This window comes from Coffea arabica, chromosome 6c (assembly GCF_036785885.1).
Source record: "Coffea arabica cultivar ET-39 chromosome 6c, Coffea Arabica ET-39 HiFi, whole genome shotgun sequence".
Classification (NCBI taxonomy): Eukaryota; Viridiplantae; Streptophyta; class Magnoliopsida; order Gentianales; family Rubiaceae; genus Coffea; species Coffea arabica.
The window spans coordinates 2,337,759-2,361,512 of NC_092320.1; the positions used below are offsets into that span (position 1 = coordinate 2,337,759).

The 23,754-nt window shown below is 38.4% G+C and overlaps 4 protein-coding genes and 1 pseudogene across 4 annotated transcripts; 1 reads left to right on the forward strand and 4 right to left on the reverse strand.

Annotated features, from left to right (window-relative positions):
- Nucleotides 1-3,031: 3,031 nt before the first annotated feature.
- Nucleotides 3,032-4,597, reverse strand: LOC113694162 (lectin-like protein LEC). The gene has a single exon (XM_027213025.2). The coding sequence runs from the start codon at nt 4,329-4,331 to the stop codon at nt 3,273-3,275; it is 1,059 nt and encodes a 352-aa protein (XP_027068826.1). The 5' UTR covers nt 4,332-4,597; the 3' UTR covers nt 3,032-3,272.
- A 4,063-nt stretch (nt 4,598-8,660) lies between these two features.
- On the reverse strand, nt 8,661-11,536 carry LOC113693940 (uncharacterized). The gene is made up of 4 exons (XM_027212730.2): nt 11,032-11,536; nt 10,138-10,316; nt 9,221-9,584; nt 8,661-9,056 (listed from the first exon to the last, which is right to left on the reverse strand). The coding sequence occupies exons 1-4, from the start codon at nt 11,446-11,448 to the stop codon at nt 8,976-8,978; spliced, it is 1,041 nt and encodes a 346-aa protein (XP_027068531.1). The 5' UTR covers nt 11,449-11,536; the 3' UTR covers nt 8,661-8,975.
- Nucleotides 11,537-11,582: 46 nt separating this feature from the next.
- Nucleotides 11,583-14,759, forward strand: LOC113693938 (uncharacterized). Its single transcript, XM_027212729.2, has 7 exons — nt 11,583-12,357; nt 12,469-12,745; nt 13,015-13,218; nt 13,323-14,025; nt 14,187-14,293; nt 14,383-14,442; nt 14,535-14,759. The coding sequence occupies exons 1-7, from the start codon at nt 12,130-12,132 to the stop codon at nt 14,594-14,596; spliced, it is 1,641 nt and encodes a 546-aa protein (XP_027068530.1). The 5' UTR covers nt 11,583-12,129; the 3' UTR covers nt 14,597-14,759.
- A 241-nt stretch (nt 14,760-15,000) lies between these two features.
- Nucleotides 15,001-16,271, reverse strand: LOC113693941 (fructose-1,6-bisphosphatase, chloroplastic-like; annotated as a pseudogene).
- Nucleotides 16,272-16,601: 330 nt separating this feature from the next.
- Nucleotides 16,602-19,042, reverse strand: LOC113693755 (fructose-1,6-bisphosphatase, chloroplastic). Its single transcript, XM_027212420.2, has 4 exons — nt 18,412-19,042; nt 17,808-18,032; nt 17,038-17,544; nt 16,602-16,902 (listed from the first exon to the last, which is right to left on the reverse strand). Exons 1-4 carry the CDS (start codon nt 18,838-18,840, stop codon nt 16,831-16,833), a joined length of 1,233 nt encoding a protein of 410 aa, XP_027068221.1. The 5' UTR covers nt 18,841-19,042; the 3' UTR covers nt 16,602-16,830.
- Nucleotides 19,043-23,754: the final 4,712 nt, after the last annotated feature.

The window sequence follows — 23,754 nt, forward strand, 5'->3', positions numbered from 1 at the left end:
AAATAGTTAGTATTTTGTTGATGTAATGTAAAAAATTTATAAAAAGTTGGTATGTTATGGGCAATATCTTTTTTACTTTCACACATGTAAAATTTGTTAAATACGAAATCTACTAGTTTCTTTTTCGTAAAAATATTAGTGTAACCCTTTTTCAATTTTAGTTACAAACATTTATGTATTTTACATAAATGTAATGATTCAAAATAAAATGCTCATAAATAACTAGTATTTTGTTGTTGTAATGTCAAAAAATATAAAGAACAAGTATGTTATGGGCAATATGTTTTTTACTTTCACAAAAATCAGTTTATGTTAAATACCACCTGCATGGCTGTGTTTAGTACTGTTTATGCTTCCTTTTCGGTGTTTTATTTCTAGGCTCATTATATTTATGTGAATTCCGTGATAGCCCAATACATTTTCAGCTTTTGCAGTACGCCTCGCGGTCGATGGGCCCATGAACATTTCCAAACCGCCCGCGTCTGTTATAGGTAACACTTGCTTTTTTACAAGTATTCCCTTTATCCTCCGTACATGTCAGCTTTGCAACGTGTCAGATTTTTTGCCATATTCTTTATCTTTTCATACTTGTCTTGTATTAGTTGAATACACTAGAGAATTTACCCATGTATGAGACCATTTCCGTTCCTTGTATGATATTGTATCTGACACCCAATGGTACCTTGTTCGATTGCTACAATATATTCATTATCATTATCATGCCAGTGGACTGCAGAGTTTTGATGCTTGCGTTGGCATTTGATTCAAAGTTCCAAGGCAAAACTTTCAAGCTTACGTCTCTGTATATGCATTGGATTGTCAATTCCTACTAATTTAGCAGGCCACAGGTTAGATGAGGTATTTGACTTGCTGCCGATAACTCAGTCGGTTCAAAATGTAAGGGGGTGCTTGGTTCATGTTTTGGAATTGGTATTGGAGATGGAATGATATACAAAAAATTAGTATGGGTTTGAACCCCTGGTATTATTCCACGGACTAGTGCTTGGTATAAATATAGTTGGAATGGTATCAAAATTAATTTTTTATTTTTTAATTATTGTTCTTGGATTGATAATCACGCCCATCATCAAATCACTACCAATCCAAATCTTTTTTGTTTTTGGTTCAACAATTATCAACAAAAACTCATGACTAATCAATAAAAGATTTGAACGATTTGTGGAGAACGATTGCAATGAGGAGGACGATTTGATGGCAAGGGAGGAGAAGAAAGGGTCTACTGGGATGAGGTGGAAGTGACCGGCCGTGGGAGAAGAAGAGAGATTTTGTCAGATGCCATGGAAAAGGAAAAAAATCGGTGACCTCCAACTAGTCTTGGTCCCACCCACTAAGGCTGGACTTGAAGACATTGATGGGTCCTTTGCCAAGCTTGTAGAGGTGGACCTCGACCTCGGGCGAACGGATCTTACGGGGAGAATTCAGATAATAACGGTGATGACTTGTCGGCGTTTGCTGCTGCGGCTTCCTCTTCGATTTCTTCCATTTGAATCTATTTTTCTGCCGGCAAGCCCATTTGGGTGTTGTCAAATGCTGATAAAGAGGGAAAAATAAGAAAAAGGGGAGGAATTGCCAGATGCCATGGGGGAGAGAGAGGTGTTGAAGGCAGAGAGGAAGGGGAGGTTCGATGGTGGAAGTTTGGGAGAGGGAGAAAGAAAGTATTTTAACAAAATATTTTGTCTTTTATTTATTCACTGTTGGAAATGAGCTGAGGGTTTTGAGTGATTCCTCCCAATTTAGTCGGGAATCATGAATTGGGTATGATTCCAATATTTCAATTGCCATTACAGTGTACCAAGCACTAAATATTGGAATTATTGTCATTCCACATGCCAAACCCCTCAAACCAAGCGGCCCCTAATTTTCACTTTAGTTATGAAAGTTATGGTGTTTATGTAGAGGTTTTTAAACAATAGGAGGGTAAGGTGTCTTTTTATGAAATCACAAGGGAGTTCCTTGTATTTTATCCATGATTTTAACACTCTTAACATGATTTTATATATTGGTTGATCCTTGACGGGTTTCCGTTTCTTTTGTACTTTTATCATTTGCAGACCTTTTTCAATTTTTTTTTAAAAATTTGGGTTGTAGTCTGTCCACATGAAATATAGCCAATTTGCAAATTGCAGTATAATCGATAATCGCACCAATGAAGTATCTTATGTTATCAATTCACGACGCATTACTTAGATCGGTTAAAAATCAGTAAATTTTGATTTTCTTTTTATATAGTGAAAAGTACATTTTTAGCACCGATCTGAATGCTACTACATTAAACATGAATATGAATTTTTTTTTGGTACAACCAATAGGTATTCGCATCCGTTTTACGAACTACAATTAATTCTGTTCAAGTTGGATTGAATCTTTTACTGGAGAAATTCTCCCAATACTATTTTTTCCATTTCCATGATTTCGAACCCGATATCTCATGATTAAGAGAAACAAGTCCCTTCCGTTTGCACTAATATCCCTTAGTAAACGTCAACATGGTGAGGTGCTCCAACGTCTTTCTAGTATTTTGTAACAGTTAAAGAAAAATATATAGGCGCAATACAAGCAGGAAAAGGTTGCGAAGCGAAAACGAACATAACAATGCAATTTCAACCAAAGAGAGTAAATTAGGTCCTACGTGCCCGTAAGGGCTGCAGGGGATTAATTGGCCCCGTAAGAATTGATCCGGACACCCTTGTGTCGACAAAAAAAAAAAAGGGTCCTACGTGCCCAAAAGAAATTAAGACCCTGCAATTTGTTAAACTATAGTTGATTGAAAAAAACAAGTCCATGACAACTGGATTAGGGCCCCCATTTAGAATTGTCCTTGCCCCTCTTTTTCTCTCTCGTCGAAGGGCAATTTCCCCAATTAAGAACCATAGAGCACCCTAATTGAACCTTGAATGGATACGGAGGGAAGACTTCAGCTGTCAGTCTTCAGAACGAAGCACCAAGATCATTAGCATTAAAGATTCTGAAACTATCAAAGATTAGCAATCAAGGATGGGTAACTACTGGATCATCTAACGTCTACGAGGCCTTGACCCATTTTATAGATCATATACAGAAGTAGCTCTCAAATTTCATCAACTAAATGTGAGCTGTATTTTGATGATCATAACGCTGAGAAATTGCTAGCAGAACTACATTTTGATGATTGATCATGAAATTACAGCCATGCAATAATATTACAGATACCAGCACAAAAATTTAGCAGGATTTACAAACAAACTGATAAGAACTCGACTGATTTCACCTAGTCAAGCACCTAGTTGATTCTTACCATCTCTGATGGGTTTCGCGTACTCAAACCCCACAGGTCGCACTACATAATCCTCTGGCACCACAGGACGCTTATAGCCCAGTAGAGTCCATATAAACAACACAAGCAATGCCCCCAAAGCTCCACATCCAGTGCCAAACATCAGCGCTGCCAGGATTCTCAAGGCACAATCACTTTTCTCATGGACCTTCGGCTCTTTTCTCCTCTCCACAAATGCGGCAGGATCCAACGGCTCCGAGTGCATCCAATTTGGAATACTCCTGAGCTTCAAGCTCCATGAATACAAATTACATTTATGTGACGAATTCCCACTTGCTGAGCTTAAGCTAAAAAGCACTTCAGCTTTGTCCCACATTCTTGACAAGTCAACGGGGTAGAAAAGTATTGGGTTTAGAGGCTTTTTTTCACCTAATTTAGCCAACCTCACTTCTAATCTCTTTGAATTTGCCTCGTAATCAATCCAACTCTGCAGTTTCTCCCCACTGCTCAAACTCGAATTAACAGATGAAAAATTGCTAATTTTAACAGAAATAAGACTAGCTAAGCCAACCCCAACATTATTTCCATTGACATCACCGTACCTGTTATTCCTCGAAGTTTCAAATTCAACAGCAAGGAACTTTACTTTGCTCCCGGCAGCCAAAACTCCAGATGAGCCACCGTTAAACACATGTACTGGATTACCCATAGGAGACATCGCAAAAGCTAAACCATCCCCATTTTCACTTGACAAGGAAAAGACAAAGTTCATAACAAAAGACACCATCTTTCTTGAATTACGTTCAAAAAGCTTAATGGGTTCTTTATACAAGACTGTCCCAGCACTAGGAGCAACTGAACCAGATAACTGTACTGACTTATCATGGCCGCTAACAAACTTAGCATCACCATAAAAAGCAAACAGAGACTCAAAGTTTGGACCTTTATCAACTTTTTCGGAAGCAAAGGAGACGTTGAAGTCGGCGTATACAATTTCGAAATACAGGAGGAGGAGAGCGATAGCTATCAAATACCTGGAAGCTGAAACGGAGGTCATTTCTCTTGACCTGAGATTGGAGGCCGCACTTTGTCCGTTGTTGTGGATTTACTGGGGCTTATTCGGCGAACCCATGAATTAAAAATATGGAGATGAAGGTAAAACCAGTTGAAAGTTTGGGGAATTGAGAAGGGATGGAAGCAGGAGTGCTGGGTCGCACATGGACGTGGACTTGAAGGTTGGGAAAATTAAATACGTTTAACCACCTGGGTTCTGCACTGCAGCCTGTGTTGGGTTGGGTTCACTTTCTGTGGTGGTTGCTGACAAGGGAATATAATAGTGTGGGATCTTTTTAGGAATATGTCCTCGTCTTTTTCTCAATTTGCAAAGGTAGTCCCTGATCTGCACCTTTTGCTTTCAACTTTGGGGGTCAAATGGAAAGAATCTTTTACGCTCGCTTCTAAACCTTTTACTGGAGCCTGGAGGGCAGGTAGCAGAGAATGTAATAATTAATATTTGGGGAAAGCTATACTTTACGTTTTGAGGGGATCTTATTTTACGAGTCAAAACTGAGCAGGACTGGTGGAGTAGTAAGAAGACCACTGCAATCCAGGGGCGACTATGGGTTCTCTGCAATCAGAGCGAATATGGGTTCTCTGCAATCACTACTCTGATTGCAGAGTGCAGTTAGTGTTAGTGCTGCAGATGTGTTAGAGTCGAATTTGATGGAAGCAATTGATTGTGAAGTACAATCTGTAATGAGTAATAAAACTTCTTGTAATTTTATAATTTTATGCGTTGCTGGCACTTCCCGTTGGATTGTATTTTTCGTCATTTTTCGTGAAAAAATTATTGTAACAAGTTGATGTATGCGAGAGAAAAAAATAATAGAGAAATGTGATCACGAAAAACGACGCAATTTTCTCGCAAAATATGACAATCCAAGCACAACTAATTTTTTTTTTTAACAAACGCATTGCTGCCTTAGTTCTATATTTGTTATTTTAGTATCTATATATAATATTGTGTTAATGTATACATTATTGTTCTCTACAGTGAAGACTGCCAATTGCAAAAATCTAAATCTTGAGGTTTTTCTTACCAACCAAGAAGATTTTCCAACTGCAAAAAGTGGGTAGGGGATAACAGATTATCCACTATCCAAAACTAAAGTAAAAAGACGATCGCAATATGCAAGAGATTTGAGAAAACAAAATCATGATCGGTTGGGTATCCGTGTTGAAATGCTGGAATGAGGAAAATATAAGGGAAAAGCAATCCTGTGTTGGGGACAGAAAAGGAAGAATAGATTCTGTGGAGTGGAGGCCAACATCTAAAAAGACTCTTTTCGAGTTGCAAAGCGAGGCGCGGATAAATGCAACCCAAAGACCAAGCCCTGTTGTTCAATTGACAAAGCACCCTTGCTGTGTAGTGCACTGAGCCAACACTTTTTTTTTTTCTGGGCGTGGAAATGAAAGAAAAACAATTGTGCGCGTGCACTTTACAAGCTTACCTTTAGTTTATTAGGTATACTTTTCATAATTATTATTATTTGTTAAGACTGAACGATAAATCAATCTACTCGATAATTGAATTAAATTTGATCAAGTAAAAACTCACCTAAGCTTAGTTCATAAATTAATCAACTGAAACTTTTAAATTTGACTCGAACAACTAACGTTACGTATACAAAATTGAAATTACTCGAGTTACACTTGATGAAAGTTCGTTTGAGCTCGATTGGATAATCAAACAAACTAAAATTTAACACAACTTGAACTCTTATGGCGTTGGCTTGTTTGAAGCTCCGTTTGCAACAACGGCCTTGGTATTTTTGCCGGGTTTCTTTTGAAAAATTACAAGAGTGGAACTTTTCGTGCGTTGCAAATTCGCAATGCATGCAAAGGACAGATACACAAAGCACGCGTCTTTATGCACACAGACACATTTTTGACAGCCATGCAAAGAGTGGACCAATGCCTCGGAAGAAGACGACTCGCTGACACTCATACTACGTACTTTAACGAACCTTCCACGAGTAGCGGTTGTCTTCTTCTACTACTACTAATTTTTTATTTAGAGGGAGGGGCTGAGTAGTGATAACCCACAGTTATATATATATATATATATTTTTTTAAAAAAAAAAGTTTTTCTTTTCGGCCCGAAACAACTATTAGACAGACAGACATGTCTAATAGTTGATTCAAAACCAATAAAAGAGCTTCATGTATACACATAAGAATCCTACTTTGTTAATTGCATTATTGAGATGCATTTGATATGTTAAACAAAATCAAGTGCAATTATTATATGTTCACTTGAAACTCTTTTATTGGTCAAGAAAATATGTCTAGTTATAGTAGTTGTTCCGAATCAACGATGTGTACATAGAGAATTTTGATTCTTTTATTGTTTAGGAAAAAATTATTAAATATATCTAGTAATTGCTCTGAAGTCAGAGTAAAATCAATATGTAAAATTGACATATACGGAGAGAATTTTGATAACCCAATCATCAACGTAGTTGGTACGACTTCAAATGACAGATGAGGCTCGTGAACAACAATCGATATGTACTTTGCTGATTCCATGGACCAAATGCGCTCTAGCGGAGCTAGTACACTCCCCCACAACCCCCATAATTCCAAATTTGTCGAGAAAAAGGCATCGATCAATTCCTTCTTGTCTGCTTGCAAAATCTTTCCCCCGTGCCTTAGGGTGAAATACTTACCTAATGGATACAAAATTTTTACACATCAAACATGCATGGAGGGGCTGGGAGGGGATTTGGGTGGGTTTATAAGTCTCCTGAGCAACCTCAAGAGTTGCCGGCTTTTGAGATTTACTCGGAGTTTAGGTTTGTAAAGTCTTACGAAAGGGTTTGACAAAAAAGACAGTCGCCTGGATCGGGATTAGTGGGATCTCTTTAGATTTTAGTAGCAGCTGCCCCCCTTAGATGGTTATCCCACATCGGGGCTGGCAGGGGATTTGGGTGGATTTATAAGCTTCCTGAGGAACCTCAAGAATTGCCGGCTTTTGAGGTTTACTCGGAGTTTAGGTTTGTAAAGTCACAAAAGTTTACAAAAGGCTTTGAAAAAAAAAAAAAAAAAACATGTATGGAGGGCGGGTGGACAAACAGAGACAGAAATGGACGAAAGAAACTGAAATTGGCACGAAGAGATCAAAGTTATGGCATTGAAAGGGAGTTGTTTTTCTTTTTTTGGGGTCCCCCAGGCTAGACAAGGGTGTAGATAGAACAAGGATTAAAGGCATGCGCGTGAGTGGGCATGGGTTGGTAGTGATAGATCAAGAACAAGCATGCATGTGACCCTTTTTTCCCCAAGCTTCTTAATTGCATCCTCTTCAAAAGGGAAAGACGTAGCAGCACTGCAAGGAGTTGCCTTTCTTCCAGAGATGATGTCGAAAAAGATCTCCCCTCGATTACCTAAAATTCCATTGCGTTTAAATGTTTGCAATTGCACTATGACAAATCACATGATCCACAGAAGCAATGTCTCCGTCAACTGCCTAGTAGAGGAGGCATTTCCATCCACCAAATTCTTTTTTCGCCAAGATAGTAGTTAACGAATTATTGCCATATTGCCACGCTCTCTATTCCTTTATGTAGATGAGAGCGCCAGGAACACACTTGTCCAACTCTCTCTTTTACGACTCTATTTGCACCTTTCTTTGAGAGAAAAGTTGGCCAGGGCCAGATCAACAATGTCTAATCATCATAACATAGCCTCATGCTTCAGGTCTAAAATACCAAATAGTAGAGTAAACACAGCGAAGCGACCTCCAGCTTTTACTACAGGGTGCAAATAGAGTTCCACTTTCCACGAACTGGAGCAAATTAACTCACCAACCTAATGATGCAGGTAAAGGTGTACTAGCCGAGGAGGCCTTGGTCTAGTGGCTCTAAACCCCCCTTCCCCCTTCCCAAAAAATGTAAAGGCGTACTAACAATTTTGACATACAACAAAATATAGTGGCTGCAAAGGAGAAGCCTTGTCGTGGTCATTGAATGCAAGTGTTGGGTTAAGGCATGAAGAAAACATGAGATGGAATCACCAATTGCGCACATCAGTCAATGATCATCCCGATGACTAATCCATTAGACCTCAAAGTTTTTCATATACTTTTCGAAGCGATTGTAGAACAGCAGCTTGATATGTTTCATCATCCACACAACCTCAAGATAACCGAATAACGAAATAGCATAAAGGAAATCACTCAAGGGAACAATATCATATAGAACTTAGAATAGGAAAATGGAAAAGATCAAGCCCTCTTTCATCATCCACACAACCTCAGAAAGTCGAAGTTTCGTTCAATTTGCTTAATGCGTAACAAAGAAAGAACAGAAGAAGTTAAGTAAAACAAGAATTGCTTAGAATATTTTTGAGATGGATCTTGATTCAGAAGCTCATTAGTTAATGCAAATAGATGAAGTACAGGCAGGAATGCTCAAGTCAAAAAGACATTGTGTAAATTGACTTTGTCACAGCAATTTGGCTTACAGTGACCATATGTGCTATCTGCTATTATATTTCCTAAGCATTACATTGAGCTAGGCACAATGTGCCAATGCATCTGTATAGTATGGGAGGCGGGAGTGGTATGCTACTACCCAATGGACAACAATTATTGTTTGTTGTTAGCAAACATACAACCTTAAAATTTGATGCCCAGCTTCAGAAATCAATTTTTCTCAGCTACAATCTCTTTGACGTCCAAGTCAGCTAAAGTTTCTTTGCCAAACAAGGTAAAGCTAACAGTCGCCTGTATATCCAAAACTAAGTTCCATGAAGTAGAATGAGGTAAAAAAAAAAAGATACAAAAACACCCAACCTCCCAGAATGTATATTGTTCAAATCAATGTCCTTGTTCGAGGCATACTTCATAAAATAAGGTACTCAAGACTTGAGAGGCAGAAATTTACATACCAATGCTTTCTTCTTATTGAACTTCTTAAGGATGCCTGAAAATCCTGCAAACGCCCCAGAAACAACTTGAACTTTTGAGCCTGGCACAAGAAGTTTAAAACCGCTTCCACCTAATTGAAAACCTAAAGGAGGCTTCGTAGTTTTTCTTGATCGACCTTGAGCCTCCACAGAGGTATTAGATTCTACGTCATCTAGTGAGGCTGGAAGGGCATCCAAATTTAGCTTCTCAAAATCTGAGGTTCTGTGACCTTCATGTTCCTCCAAGAAAGCTTGATCTGCTTTATCCTGTTCCTCCTTAGCTTGCTTGTATATTGCTTCAATGTCTTCAGCATCTACTGGCCTTGGTTTGTTAATCTGTCTCTTTCTGCATACAAATAGATCATACCACTGACTCAAAATGGAGTAGAGAGCAGAAATAAATGGGATGTGCTCTTGAATTAAGTTAGAGAAAACTGATGGCTAGCAGTACACCATTGTGGTGGAGAAAACTAAGGGTATCATATCACTTGGCTCATCTCAGGGCTGAGAATGCAGAGCAAACAGACTACACTTCAAGCAGATTTGGCTGACACTACCATATTTACCCTCTGGAGATCCATCTTGATGGAACAAACTGAGAGTCACAGATCAAATCTGGACATAAGGAAATGTTGTAGAAAAAGATAGCTTATTTACAGGATCTATGAGGATGCTGACACAGTTTTCCGGCCAAACTATGATCGGCTACAGTATCCTTTGCAATTAAGTTAGCCAGATTGTTTCCCATTCGGAGAGACAAAAATATAATCTACTTGAACGAGACTCAGAAGTCTTACACTATTCTAAACATGAAGAAAAAAGAAATCTTTGAAGTTATCTAAGAGTGACATGGATTTTGCGAACAAAACAGCAGGATAGGAATGGTAGCAAAAGCTTACGTATTTCCGACCTTGGATCCAACAAAGCCTCCAACGCCATCGCATTCTCTTATGAAGTCATGTACATCCTTGTTTAGTACACACCTCAAGAACACACACCCAGGGAAGAGGGCTTTTGGTTTGACTGAGATTGATCCGTTCTTCAATTTCTTCTTTATTTGAACAGATGGAACATAAACCTGTGAATAGTCATCAAGAAGTTAGAAGAATAAATGCTTTGAACTACTTCATAAACAATGTCAAAGAAGCTTCTAATTTCGCTGCATTACATTATTTCCTGAACATTAATAAAGTTAAACTACAATCAAGAAAAGTTGCCAACAAATGAATGAAATGAATAGCAAAAACTCTGCATTGCATGTTAATCCCTGGGGCGCTTTCTCAAACCTCATCATGCAAGCAAGTTAGATGTACAGAAAAAAAAAAGGACTTTCTTCAGTGAAGCCAATTCAATTGACAAAAGAAAAACTTCACAGGGTTAAGGAATGGAAGTGAAGTGAAGTTTGGTGTGCTCTGACAAGGAGGAGGAGGAAAGCAGATTCAATACACCTTAAAATATGTGCCATGAATCTAAAAACAATGCCAAAAGGCAGTTCTCTATTTTCCGCTTCTTCATTTGACACAAAACATCTCTCTCCACTTCCTTGACAAGGTGAAGTAACTGACTGAATTGAATGTGTCAACGGGATATTCTAATCATGTTTCTTTATCAAAAGAAATGTTACCAGACTCTCATTCAAGCTTCATATTTATGCCTATTTCCTAACCAAAGCTTTGTTTGGAATTTGCCTATCTTAATGCTAAAAAGGGTCTGATGATTTGCTTCTCGTTTCCAAAGAATTCTAGATAAATATACCAAACAAATCTCTAGCGTTAAGCAAAAAATTAAAGAACCTTGAAGTCCAGGGCGGGAAAATTTCGGGCAAGGGCTCGGGCCAGGCGGTCAGCAGTGTCTTGACCCGAGACTCTGGAGACTCTGACGACCCACCATTGTGGACCCAACAAAGCGAGGTTATCAAGATTGAGCTCTTCGGTCCAAGAAGCGTGGCGCTTCTTGGGTTTCTTGACGAGCCTCTCCTCCACCTCTTCTCTCCAGTTGTAGGCGGGCTTGCTCTCTCTCCTCTCATTCCTCAGTTGCCTTCTCTCCCTGGCCGTTGGCTGCTTTTCAGTCACGGCCTCTACAGTCGCCGAGATCGTGAAAGAAATAATGGGACTTCGGAGCTTATTGAAGGCTTTGGAGTAATGGGTGGACGGGGAAAGAAAGAGAGGGCAAGGACTCCATGTAAGAAGCCTTCGCTGCAGCTCTATCATCCCTATTATCTTTGCTATACAATCTGATTCTGATCCCTTGGCACAGATGGTTTGCGTTTCTGCTATGTTGGTGTGGTTTTGGGTGAGGCTAGAACCTTTCCAGATTTGGGAAGCCCTTTTGCCGTTTGTTGTGGGCTGTCTAGAAAGGAGGAATCATGTAGCATGTGGACTTGGCCTTTGTATGTTGCTAAAGTGCAGATATTTGGACTGACAAGAATAAGTGTGATGTTCTAATTGTAGAACGGAGCCTTGAGGCCCACAGCTCAGAATTTCCAAAACCCAAAAAGAAGGCCCAACGCAGACAACAACCAGTTCCATTTTACCGCCTCGATAATTGACCGCCAAAATTTAGACGCGCTCTTCAGCATCAACAAAAATGTTTTCAAGTAGCACTTCCTTTCCTTTGGGCGAAATTTTCAAATTGTCCCGCGGTTTTCCTCAGCCTTCGCACTCAGTCCGTACTCCTTACAGCACCATCAATCATCCCTCTCAGATTTCACTTCACCATCATCCCTCTTTCGTACCTCTCTCTCTCTCTCTCTCTCTCTTGCTGTCTTATCTCTCTCTCCAAGCCTCCAACTGGGTCTTGGATCTACTACACACGCCGGTGGTGGGTTGGGGTTCCCCTCTCCGATTTTCTTCAAATTAAGCTCGTAAGAGAAGGGTGAAGACGCAAAAATCATGGGGAAGCAAGGCAATCATAATAATAATAACAATAGTAATACGAGTGGCGGTGGTAGTTATAGATCGAGAAAATCAGAAAACATGACGATTGGGAAAGGGAAGGTAACAGCAGTTCAGATCGCATTCATCGTGGACCGCTACCTCTCCGACAACAACTACGCTCAGACCCGCTCAACTTTTCGCTCCGAGGCCTCCAACCTCATCTCCAAATCCTCCGTCCAAGAGGTGATTCTGTTTCCTTTTCTCTTCTTTCTGTCTAAGAAATTAATTTTTACAGGGATGGGTTTATTGTTGTTGGTACTCCCTATTAATTAATTGTCAATGTTTATCATTTAGGCTCCAAAGAGTTTGTTGAGTTTGGGGGCAATGTTGGACGAGTACATCTGTCTGAAAGAGCAGAAAGTGAGCTTGGAGCAAGAACGGTTCCGTATGGAGCTAGAGAAAGTCCGGGTTCATAATCTGCTCAAGGGTCTCCAAGATGCTATGAATGCTTTTAACGCCACTCCTCACGACCTTACCCCTGTCCCTCCGCTTCCTCGTCCTCCACCTGCATTCCCCACATCCAGGTTTATACCTCCCAACACTGACCAGCCGCCTTTTGGCTCCCCACCTGGTAACTAACAACCCTCGGCTTTTACCCTACTTTTATGCCTTACTACTAGTTTAAGCCACCATGTAGACTGCAAGAACCATGCTAATAAGTGTTACTAGACAGTATTGCATTTCGAAGTGTTTCATCTATTGATTGCTTGGAACTTAATTTGGATCTTTTTCAAGTACCTTTTCATGATTTCTTATAGAGGGTCAGTGAATCAGTATAATGTTTCTGAAACCAATAAAAGTGTCTTCGCTAGTAACCTCAAATATCATCTGCTTCCTCAGGTGGTTACCATTCTGCACACAAATCCCCAGCAGTGATCTCTACATCCAAGCCCTCCATCACAAGTGAAGACACCCCAAGCATTTCTAGTGATATTAGGAATCACCCTGTTATAAAAAGAAAAGGCTCAAAAGATGTCTCGGATGCTACTGTTACCGCCAAGAGGTCTTGCAGAGGTTCAACCAACAAACAGTTGCTGCCTAAAGGTTTTAGCTTCTTTTTTTTTTTTTTTTTTTTTTAAGTCGAGCTCCCAAAAGCATTTATTTGTTTGATCCTACAAATAAGTATTGACAAGCTGTGTGTATTGCAGATGCTAAAGGTCATTCACAACCAAGCATGGCAAATAATCATCAAGTAATTTCTCCGAAACACCCTGTGGCTCAATCCCTACCTTGCCCCAATATGTTAAGGGGATCACAGGTTGAAAGGTCTAATGCTGTTGAAAGTTCACATGTCGTCAAGTGTTTGTTTAACCAGGCTGCTCAATCCCCAACAGCTAATTCTTCTGGTCCTAAAACACCTCCCTTGGAATCCTTCCCTCAAGCTGAGAAATCTGCTTCCCCATTGGAAATTTGTTCGATTACAACTTCCGGTAAGGATGTAACTCCTCAACAAATTACCTCCACTAATTGCACGATGATATCGTCGGAAACAATTCGAGTCAGCCCCACCAAGCAAATATCGTACCATTCAATTTCAAGTAACCAACACATTTATAGTTCCTCACCTGTTAAGGCAAATTTAAAGAAGCCAATCAAGAGGGATCATGTTAAGGGAAGGCTGGACTTTGATGCTCCTGACAAGCATACTGCTTCAGAGAAACCAGATTGTAATGACATTCCATCATCTGAATGTGTCAAGGAAGCGGACATTCTTGATTTGGATTTGCCTAGTTTAGATGCCTTGGAAAATATTAACCTTTCTGAACTATTAGTTGATTTTGATCTTGTTGATGAGGAAACTATTTATTCTACTGAGCCAGCCGGTGATTCCTCTCCAGACTCCACTTCATGGTTAGTTTTGATTTTTGGCTTTATAATGACAAAGATCTTCTTTGGTTTATCTTTAAAGAACTTTTCTTCTACCATACCTAGTACCGATTAGCTTCATCTCAGAATCATTAGTCCATCCTTTCAGAATGTCTTAATTGTTTACTTGATGTACATTGGTGCAGGTCACCAGGGAAATCACAAAAAGTTAATGTAGGTGCTAATCAAGTAATTACCCAGCTTTCCTCTACTGTAACAGAAATCCTTGCAGAAAAGGACACAACTTTATCAGGTAATGAAATGTTCAGTATGTAATCATGCTTGTCATCTTCAGTTTCATCGTTCTGAACCAGTTTTCATCCCTTTCTTTTTTATTATCAGGTCTGGATTCTGTTACAACTGTTAAATCTGTAACTAAAACCATCAAGATTTTAAGTCCTGGTAACTTCTTTAACTGGGTTGTGGCTTTTGTCTTTTCCCACATTCTTGTCACAAGGCACAGAATGGCTAATAGTTTTCTTGTGATATGGCAGCCAAGGGTCACAGGAGCAGTTTGGATGGGGAAAATATGCCTGCCAAAACCAGACTGGAATAGGATAAGATGGACAATTAATTAGGCTGACTTGGTACCAGTGCAGCACTCACCACAATTGTTCAATATTCAGAATAGATCTAGAATTAACTGTCAGCTTTACATGTTAGACAGCATGTCCTTGATAATCTTCCAACATTTATAGGAAAGCACAAATTTTTTGCCAGTGCCGTCTTTGGATGACTTGTTTTGTGGAATTAATCTCTAATCTTTACTTCTTGGGGATATCATCCCTCCATTTTGAATGTCATAACTTGCCAAAGCCTCAAGTTGAACGTTATGTGTGGTAGAACACAAGGAATTTTTGGGTTTCTAGGCTTCCAGCTCTGAAAACAAGTGTTTCTGCAGTTTATCATTTTCATCTGGGCTTCCAATAAAAATTGGAGTTCGCTGATGAATCTGCCAAAAACACCAGAAAAAAAAGGGGAAGAATAGGGCAACTGCTAGTTTTTTCCTACTGTTTACGTCAAAATATAATCATCCCCTTCTACTTTGTTCTTGTCTGGTAGTTCAATAATGGTCTTGAAGAAATTATTCATTTGTTCCTTCATTTCTAGCATGTCAAACCTGACAATCCCTAATCAGATTTGACAAATGGCATTGTTTCAGGAATTTTAGGAAGCCATTGGTCGTTAATTTTTCTTGAATTTGAAAAGGGACTTACCTGCTCGGGCATGATATCAAGTGTTCTCTGGGAACCGTCTATTGCTTTCCCTCCAGCTTGTTCAACTAAATAGCTCATTGGTGCACATTCATACAAAAGCCATTCTTGCTGTTCTTATTCTTAGGGTTACCGTAAATCCCACCATATAACAGCATTCGATGTACTTCGCTGACAAGACAGCCTATGTAACGGCCAGAATATGGTTTGCCGTTAGGACCAGGCTTCCTGAGGTGGCCAAGGTATTTCTTTAGGTTGTCATCCCATAGATCATAATAGTTTCCTTCGTTGAAAGAATAGATCTTGCCGGAATTTGGTATCTTGATATCCGCATGCGTCAAAACAAATTCTCCTTATGCTGGGTCCAGTGTGAATGCAAAAACCCCCTTTCCAACTGATAGTGTGAAGACCACTGAACTTGAACACAGGCAGTATCCTGCTGCAAGCAAATTGCTCCCTGGCTGGCAGACGCTAACGATGCACTTCTGCTTTGCCTCATCTAGCTGGCCATTGTCAAAATCTTAACTTAGAAAGAAGGCGGCAATTGTACTATATGAAGAAGATGCATGATTGAACTTAAATCCTGCAGAAGTTACCGTTGAATCATCATCCAAGTCTACGAGGCATTGTTGGTCAAGCCCATAAATTCCGAAGATGGATCCTGTGGTTAAAGAGGTATCAATGTTGGCAGATCCGTCAATGGGGTCAAACACAACAATGCAGTTTCCGGAATTTGTTTCTTCTACTGCTATAGGCGTATTCTCTTCCTCTGATGCAATAATACCTGTGCGCCCACTCGATCTTAGGCAATTGCAGAATAACTTCATGTAGAATAAAATGATAACAACAACACGTGGTATCAGATGACTGCACAAGTGTTTTTCTGTATGTCAATAAAAGACCCACGAGGGTAGAATCGTTTTACTCCCCAGGTGGGGTGCGAGCAGAGAATTTTAAGGTCATTTTTTGTCAGAATCTTTGCGGCGAACAAGCTATAAATCTCTGTATGTAGGTCTCATCACCGTGAAATCCATTCATTTTTAGAGTTTCCAGTCCTACAAATCTCTGATTTTTCCTGTATTTACTTTCCTATTTTGAGCAAGTTTTCATGTGCGGAGGGATTTTTGGTTAGAATAGCTATGTCAAAATCAACAAGCTGATTGCTGACCATTTCCTAGGCTCCATTTTAGTTGCTTGGTTTGGCTGGTGTTTTAACGTTTTAAATCTATCCATCTTAAATTTCCAAGGGCGTTCCTGTAACCACAAGTAGCAGCAGTCCGTCACAAACTGAGAATGCCACCACATTCAGCCATTCAATAAACTCAAGCTTGCTTTAGAAATAAAGCGTTAAAAAAAAAAACTTAGGAGCTGCTTGATTTAATAAACGTTACTAGGCCTAACTAAATCAAGTACTAATAGACAGGGAAAAAAAAAAAAAAGCTTCGTCCAAGTATAAGAACACAAGAAAATTTCCTGGGCCCTTTCATGGATCTCTTGGATTTGCAGGAAATTGTAATCCTTGAGAGACTGGACAGGAGCATTTACATTTTCAGAGAGCATCTCGATTACATTGTCGTTAAGACAAATACTTTTCTAGTTTCTCTACTTCCTCCACACTTCCAATGTACAGCGGAACTCGCTGGTGTATCTGCAGACAGTGATAAGCAGAATATCATAACGCAGGCAGAACCCAACATATATCCTATGGAAAACCAAATAAGAGAGAGAATAGACAACAAAAAAGAAAAAACCCAACTCAATTTCCTGTCTCTGAAGTCATTACCTCAGTTGGTTCAATATCCAGGATCCTCCGAGATCCATCTGATCCTTTACCTCCTGCCTGTTCCACAATAAAGCTCATTGGGGCACATTCATACAGCAGCCTCAACTTCCCATTCTTGCTCTTCTTGTCTGGAGGGTACCCATAAATGCCGCCATACAAGAGGGTCCTATGGAAATCACCGACCAAACTACCAATATAGCGAGCTGAATAGGGCTTGCCACTCGGACCAGGGTCCTTGAGATCATCAATGTACTTTTTCAACTTACCATCCCACAACTGGTAGTTCCCTTCATTAAATGCATAAATCTTCCCCGCCTTTGGGATCTGAATGTTTTCTTGAGTAAGTAAGAATTCTCCGTACATGGGATCTAAGGTGAAGGCAAAGGCACCCTTTCCTAGAGTGAGCACAAATATCACTGAGCTCGAGTACATGCAATAGCCTGCAGCAAGAAGGTTGTCTCCCGGCTGGCATACGTTCACAACACACCTCTGTTTCACTTGGTCTAGCTGCAATGCGTAACGTGTCACGCAAAAGAAATTTTTTCGTTATTCTTTGTTGAGGGGGGTCAATTTCAGTTGCATTCTATAATCTGACAATGGAAAACAACCAAAATTTCATCTGCTATAATAGAAAGACTATCGTCATCTTCAACGAGTCAAGTTTGATAGAATTCGGTCAAGTTTGATTGAATTCGGTACAATTGGAGTGGTTGGGATCACAGCTGGTAGTATTAGCATACAATATAAAGGATGAGTGGCATTAGAAGTACCGTGGCATCATCACCAATATCTGCGAGGCACTCATCATTGGGGCTGTATATCCCAAAGATAGAGCCAGTGGAGACAGCAGCATCAATGTTAGATGATCCATCCAGAGGATCAAATACCACAATGTAGTTGCCAGAGTAACTCTCTTCCACTGCCACCGGCACATCCTCCTCCTCCGATGCAATGATCCCTGTCCGTCCACTCGATTTCAAGCAATTAGAGAACACCTGTTTCACGAATATAAAAGCTCCATAATCAGAGCATTCTCTCAGCTAAGAATTTAATGCTGATCTGTTCTAAGATAACACAAATTGATAGTCCGTGGATAACATCTCCATTGCAGCACAAGAAAGAAGGGATGCAATCAGTTGATATGCCGAAAAGAAACTAATGCTAGCTAGTAAGCGGTAATAAGCTGTGATCTGATTTAATTTTTGTTTTCCGACTATGATCTATTTGGACAACCTTGTGAATACTATTGGGAATTTCATAAATTGGTCGTTTGACTAAGAAGAGCTACTCCGCTACTGCAGACTAGTGGTATTGTGCACTAGGTGGTGTATAACATCAATTAAATTTTGAGTGGTGTGAGTGAAAATTAAAGACCTCATTGGAGACAACATCAAGTTTCTTCTGATCTTCTCCTTGAACGTTAACAGCACCCTGGACCCCAGTGAGGTTAGAAATGCCAGCCCTCTGAACGAGGGCGGCAATCTGCTTGCATGCCATAGAAATGCTGGAAATGACAATGGTAAGTTCAGCGTCTATGACTCCAGCTTGCTCTTGCTTCAAGAGCCAGCCGGTTAAGGTCTGAATCTCATACCCGGCCTTCTTTGTCTTGGCAGCTTCAGAAGCAGTCTCCACAGCCATGCACCGCACTCCTCCTCGGCCTCCGTTGACCAGGGCTTGGCTCCTCCTGGTGCTGGAGCAGGAGAGGAACGACGACTTGGGATCTAAAATGCATAATTGAAAGGGAGATAGACGAGAGATGGAATGAGAGCTGGAGATGACGACGTGGGATGCTGCTGTGGCCATGGTGGCGTTTCAGTTTTCCAGACTGCCACCAAGTCACTAACTTCTAAACTTCACTCGCTCGCTCTGTTCCGACGAATTTGATTTTTTTTTTTGTTTTGTTTTTGCCTTGGTTAGTAGATAATTCTTTTTCCTTTTCTTTTCTTTTTTGTGACACAAAAGTGTTTCTGTCTCCGTATTTGCAGAAAACTTTTTTTTTTTTTCCGGAATAGGGATTCTGGCGCTGGGCCGCTGGCCTCAGATTAGATTACGTTGAGTGGAAGTGGGTGCTCTAAAGAATGTAAGGCTGGTAATGGTCTCTGTAGCAGGGGTCCCACTTATCCTACCATTTTTGGTGTAATCCATTAATCTACTGTATATACCGACTCAGCTTCCTCTTCTGTATAACCAACTCAGTATATTGAGTTGATCAGCCGGAGAGATTGAAAACACTCATTGAGTACAATGTTTTTAAATTCATTAAAAACCTTCCGATTCATAGTTCGATCGATTCAACCGGTTCGATCCCACTTCAAAGATTTAATAATTTTTTTATTTAGTTTAATATTAAAAATTTTGAATAAAATTAAAATATTTATTTTAGAAAATAAGTACATAATAAAAACTAGTTAAACCTTTCGATTTTTACCGTCTCTTGATCAGTTCAATTAAATCTTTGATTTTTCAATTGAATCAAACCAAGGGCATGATCGATTAGCAGTTCAACCGGTCAAATCGATCGATCCAATTCAATTTTCAAAAGATTGATTGAGTATAAATCGAGAGATCAAATTATAAAAAATTTCATGCAATTCAGTACCCCTTAGGACTCCATCATTTTCCCTTAGCGAAGAGTTAGAGTAAGTGTTTATCGTGTCCATAAAAATAATCACTAATCTCTTCTAATATTATCCTTATCATGGTTGGAGGAAGGAGAAGCTTTGATTGGATTGTATAAAGGGTTGAAGGTAAGAATGATTTGTACAAGGGACTAGAGCGTAGAGGAAGGATAGGCTTGATCCAATGGGTGCTACGGCACAAATTTTGAATATTTTAAACTGCAGGACGTGGGCCTTGAATACGGTCCAAAAGAGATTCGTGGTGGACAAGTTGGTTCTTCCGCAGTCCTACTTGACACCACTGGATTAAAGGGTCTAATCTGGGAGATTCGTGGCTTATGGTATACTAGTACTTGGATGACCATCAGGGAGATGGCGACTGCTGCTAAGCTGTTGCGCTATTGCATGTTTAGTCATGGGTTAGCAACATGGGTCTGCATAGTAGGCTAACGTCCACAATTCATGGGCTTTTTGCTAGTACTTGTAATACTCCTAAAGTGGGCCTCAAAATGGTTTTGGGTTATGATGACTTTCTAGTTGATTTTTGGAGTATGGGACGTTACTTTCGAGCCATCGCAGCTCATTCAACAAAACGATGTGTTTATTGTTTTCTGCCATTTCAAACTCCCGCGTCTGAACATCGGTGGAGCTATGATGGAGATTGCGTTAATTTGATAATGTAGCAAACTCTCACGACGAAGTTCATCTCCATGAGATGTAGAAAATCATAAGTTATGCTTATGAATTATGATTCAACGGTGATAGATATATCCTACAAAACAGTAAAGGCAATGGTGATTGGTGAATGCCAGTTTATGCATTCTCGTACTCATCAAATTTTCATTTCTTTTGCAACAAATTGAGTTTGTTTGGATAAGAGTTTATTTGGATGATTTATTTGAGATAATTACTGTAGTATTTTTTGTGATATGATATATGTGAAATAAAAAGATAATTAAAAAAAAGTAAAAAGGTGATTGAGAAAATAAAAAAGTGATTAAAATTTGTAAAATAAATTATTTTACTTCAAATCTTCTTAATCCAAACACACCAAATGTGTTAGTAAATAAGCTATATATATTATATAGCAAGGTAATAGGAGTAGGCTTTGGACTACGTATTTCAAAAAGTAATGCTTGGTGTAGGTAGTTGTAGTCACGTTTCTGCAACAAATAATGGGTGCCTTTGGTTATCAAGATTTGCAAAAAAAAAAAATCAAATTACAATTTTCAATCACTTTTTTATCTCATATATATTATATAACAAAAAATACTACAGTAATTAATTTTTACATTTAATTTACTTTCAACCTTGATAGAAAAACTAGAGGTGGCAAAATGGGCGAGATTTGCTTGGGTTTGAAAAGGAACCGAGTCATATGAGTTTGGATCTAACCTTACCCATATGTGTTTTGGGACTAACTTGGGCGGGATCACTTTGGGATGGGTTTAGATTGATCTCGCCCAATACCCAAATCTATTTTCTATATTTTTTTCTTTAATTCTTTTTTATTTTTTTATATAACTTTAATATTTTTATTTATTAAATTTCTTTTAATCTTATTGTGAAATTATATTTTCTTGAATTCATTTACACTCTAGAACGATTAACAGTTACTTTTAAAAGACATAACATTTTGGTAAGAATGAACATATCTTCTCCCTAAATTAACAAATAAATGAAAATATAAATATACAGCCATATTCCAACTTTATCCATAACGTTGTCTGACACAAGGACGAGAAACAAGATTTTTTAACACCAAATTCATTCTTACTGACATTCTTAAATTTCCAAAATCTGATACAACAGAAATTCACATAAAATGCTGAATAAAGCTAGCACAAAAACGAAGAAACTGATTAAAAATTGATATCAGGATTGCATATAGAAATCTATGTAGATAGTTCAATAATTAGCATAAAATCAAAATAAAGGGTACCAATAGTTGTTAATAAAGCATTGATTCTTGTAGACACCAAAATTTTATTAATTCATTTTATTTTTATTGTTATCTTTTTTTTAAAGTTGTTTAAATGAAATCATTTTTTACTTAGCTGGTTTTCTTTTGTAGGAAAGTGAGGAAAGGAAAAGAAAGAAAATGGAAGTGAAAAAAAAATCAGATTTTTGCAAAAAAAAAAAAATTAAAGACAAATTTTTTGATAAATGAAATTTTTTGGAAAGATATTTGGGCTCAATGGGTACCCAAGTATTTCCTAATATTTTCCATCAAATAATGGGTACAATTGGGATATATTCCATTTTAAACCTAATATCAAATTACAATACCCATCCCGTCCAAAGTTCTTTTAGGCATGGATAGTCCATTCGGACTTGGAACAAATTACCACCTCTAAGAAGAACCAACAAGATATGCCAAAAGGACTATAAATAAAGCAGGAAACGAGACACTAAAAAATATTAATGCATCTGCCAAATCTCTTTTCATTTTCATAGAAATACCAGTGAAGTTTACTGAGTATTTCCGCATCAAAGACCCTCCAAGTCTACACACTAACGGCCATGCTGTTGAAGTCATTGGCGTATGTATCCTGTTGGAAATATACTAGACTTTGACGGCGGCGTTTCTCAACTAGAAAATAGAAATGCCCGGTAAATTAAATTCGTTAAGCCTTTCCCCCCTAAACCAAAATGCCAGGACCGGAGACTTGACTGGCGTCGGCTAATAAATAGCTTCTGGAAACCCGATGATTTTTTTATCCTACAGTGCACTTAATTTGACCAAATCAACGTCCTACTTCCGCACATCCTGTTAAAAGCTCATTAATCAGCGTGATTTTCCTTGAATCCCATCCCTCACTGCAAAAAAAAAAAAAAAAAAAAAGGGTTTAATCACAATTAATCCCTTTAAAGTATATCTCATTTTTTCACTTTATCCCCTAATCATTTTTTTGTCTCACTTTATTCTCCATTGGACAAAATTATCCCTCTATTATTTTAAACTCTTATTTTTCTCTTTTATTTTTTTTCCTTCCCCCTTTTGTGCTCCTTTATTTTCTTTGCCTCTTTTTTTTTCTTTAATTCTTCTTTTTTCCCACAAAAAATCTTCATTTTAATGATTGAAATTAAAAAATAGGAATTGTAGAAATCTATTTTCTCCTTAAATGATTACAAAATATTCAAATCACTTCCTAAAATACAATTTTTTTAGTCTTTCAATTCTTTTAATTTTGGTTTTTCCTCTTTTCTTTCTAGTTTCTCATTTTATTTTCAAGAAAATATCATAAGATGAAATTGTGACTTGATTAATAATCATTAATTGAAAATTGTGACACGTGGCATCATACAAAAAATCAAAATTAGTTTTTGATGCCTTTTAAACCTTTATCCAAAAATGCAATTAGAAATTCAAGATAAAAATTTTCTTTGAGATAGAGTTTTCTATTGGGAAGGATGAAAGAGAGAAGAAAGAAGAAAGAGAAAAAGAAATAAATGAGAGGAAAAAAAGATAAATGAAAAGTCAAAATAATGGAAGGGTAATTTGTCCTATATAGAAGGGGTTAAGTGAGCAAAATTAAAGGTTAGGGGGTAAAGTGAAAAATGGGGTGTACCTAAAGGGGATTAATTGTGATGAACCCACAAAAAATGAACAAAATTTTTAAAAAAATTCTTGTATGACAAGTTACAAATAAGTTGAGTTTAAATATTTTAAGCCACAAACAAAAGTGACAAATTTTGGTGAAGCCCCTGCCAGACAATAAACTTGGTGTATACATTATGGATGTTTATGATGACCAAATCCATCAAGTCTAGTTTGTACATGAGTGATGTCCTCGTCTTGGCGGGCAGTACCGAGTGTGCAGCGCAACATCTGTAATGTAGCGAAAGATCGATGAATCCGGGCATTGTTTTATTTATTTAATTTTTTTGACAAAATATTTCGACGACATCAATGAAGTTAGTTCTATCAAAATCGGCAATTTCCTATATCATCAGATTACAAATTAGATACGTTAATAAGGTCTCATTTTCTTCTCCTATATATATATATATATATATATATATATATATATTTAGTATGGATATCGCCACATGTAGACACGACTCTTGAAATCAATGGCATTCTAAATTGTGATTT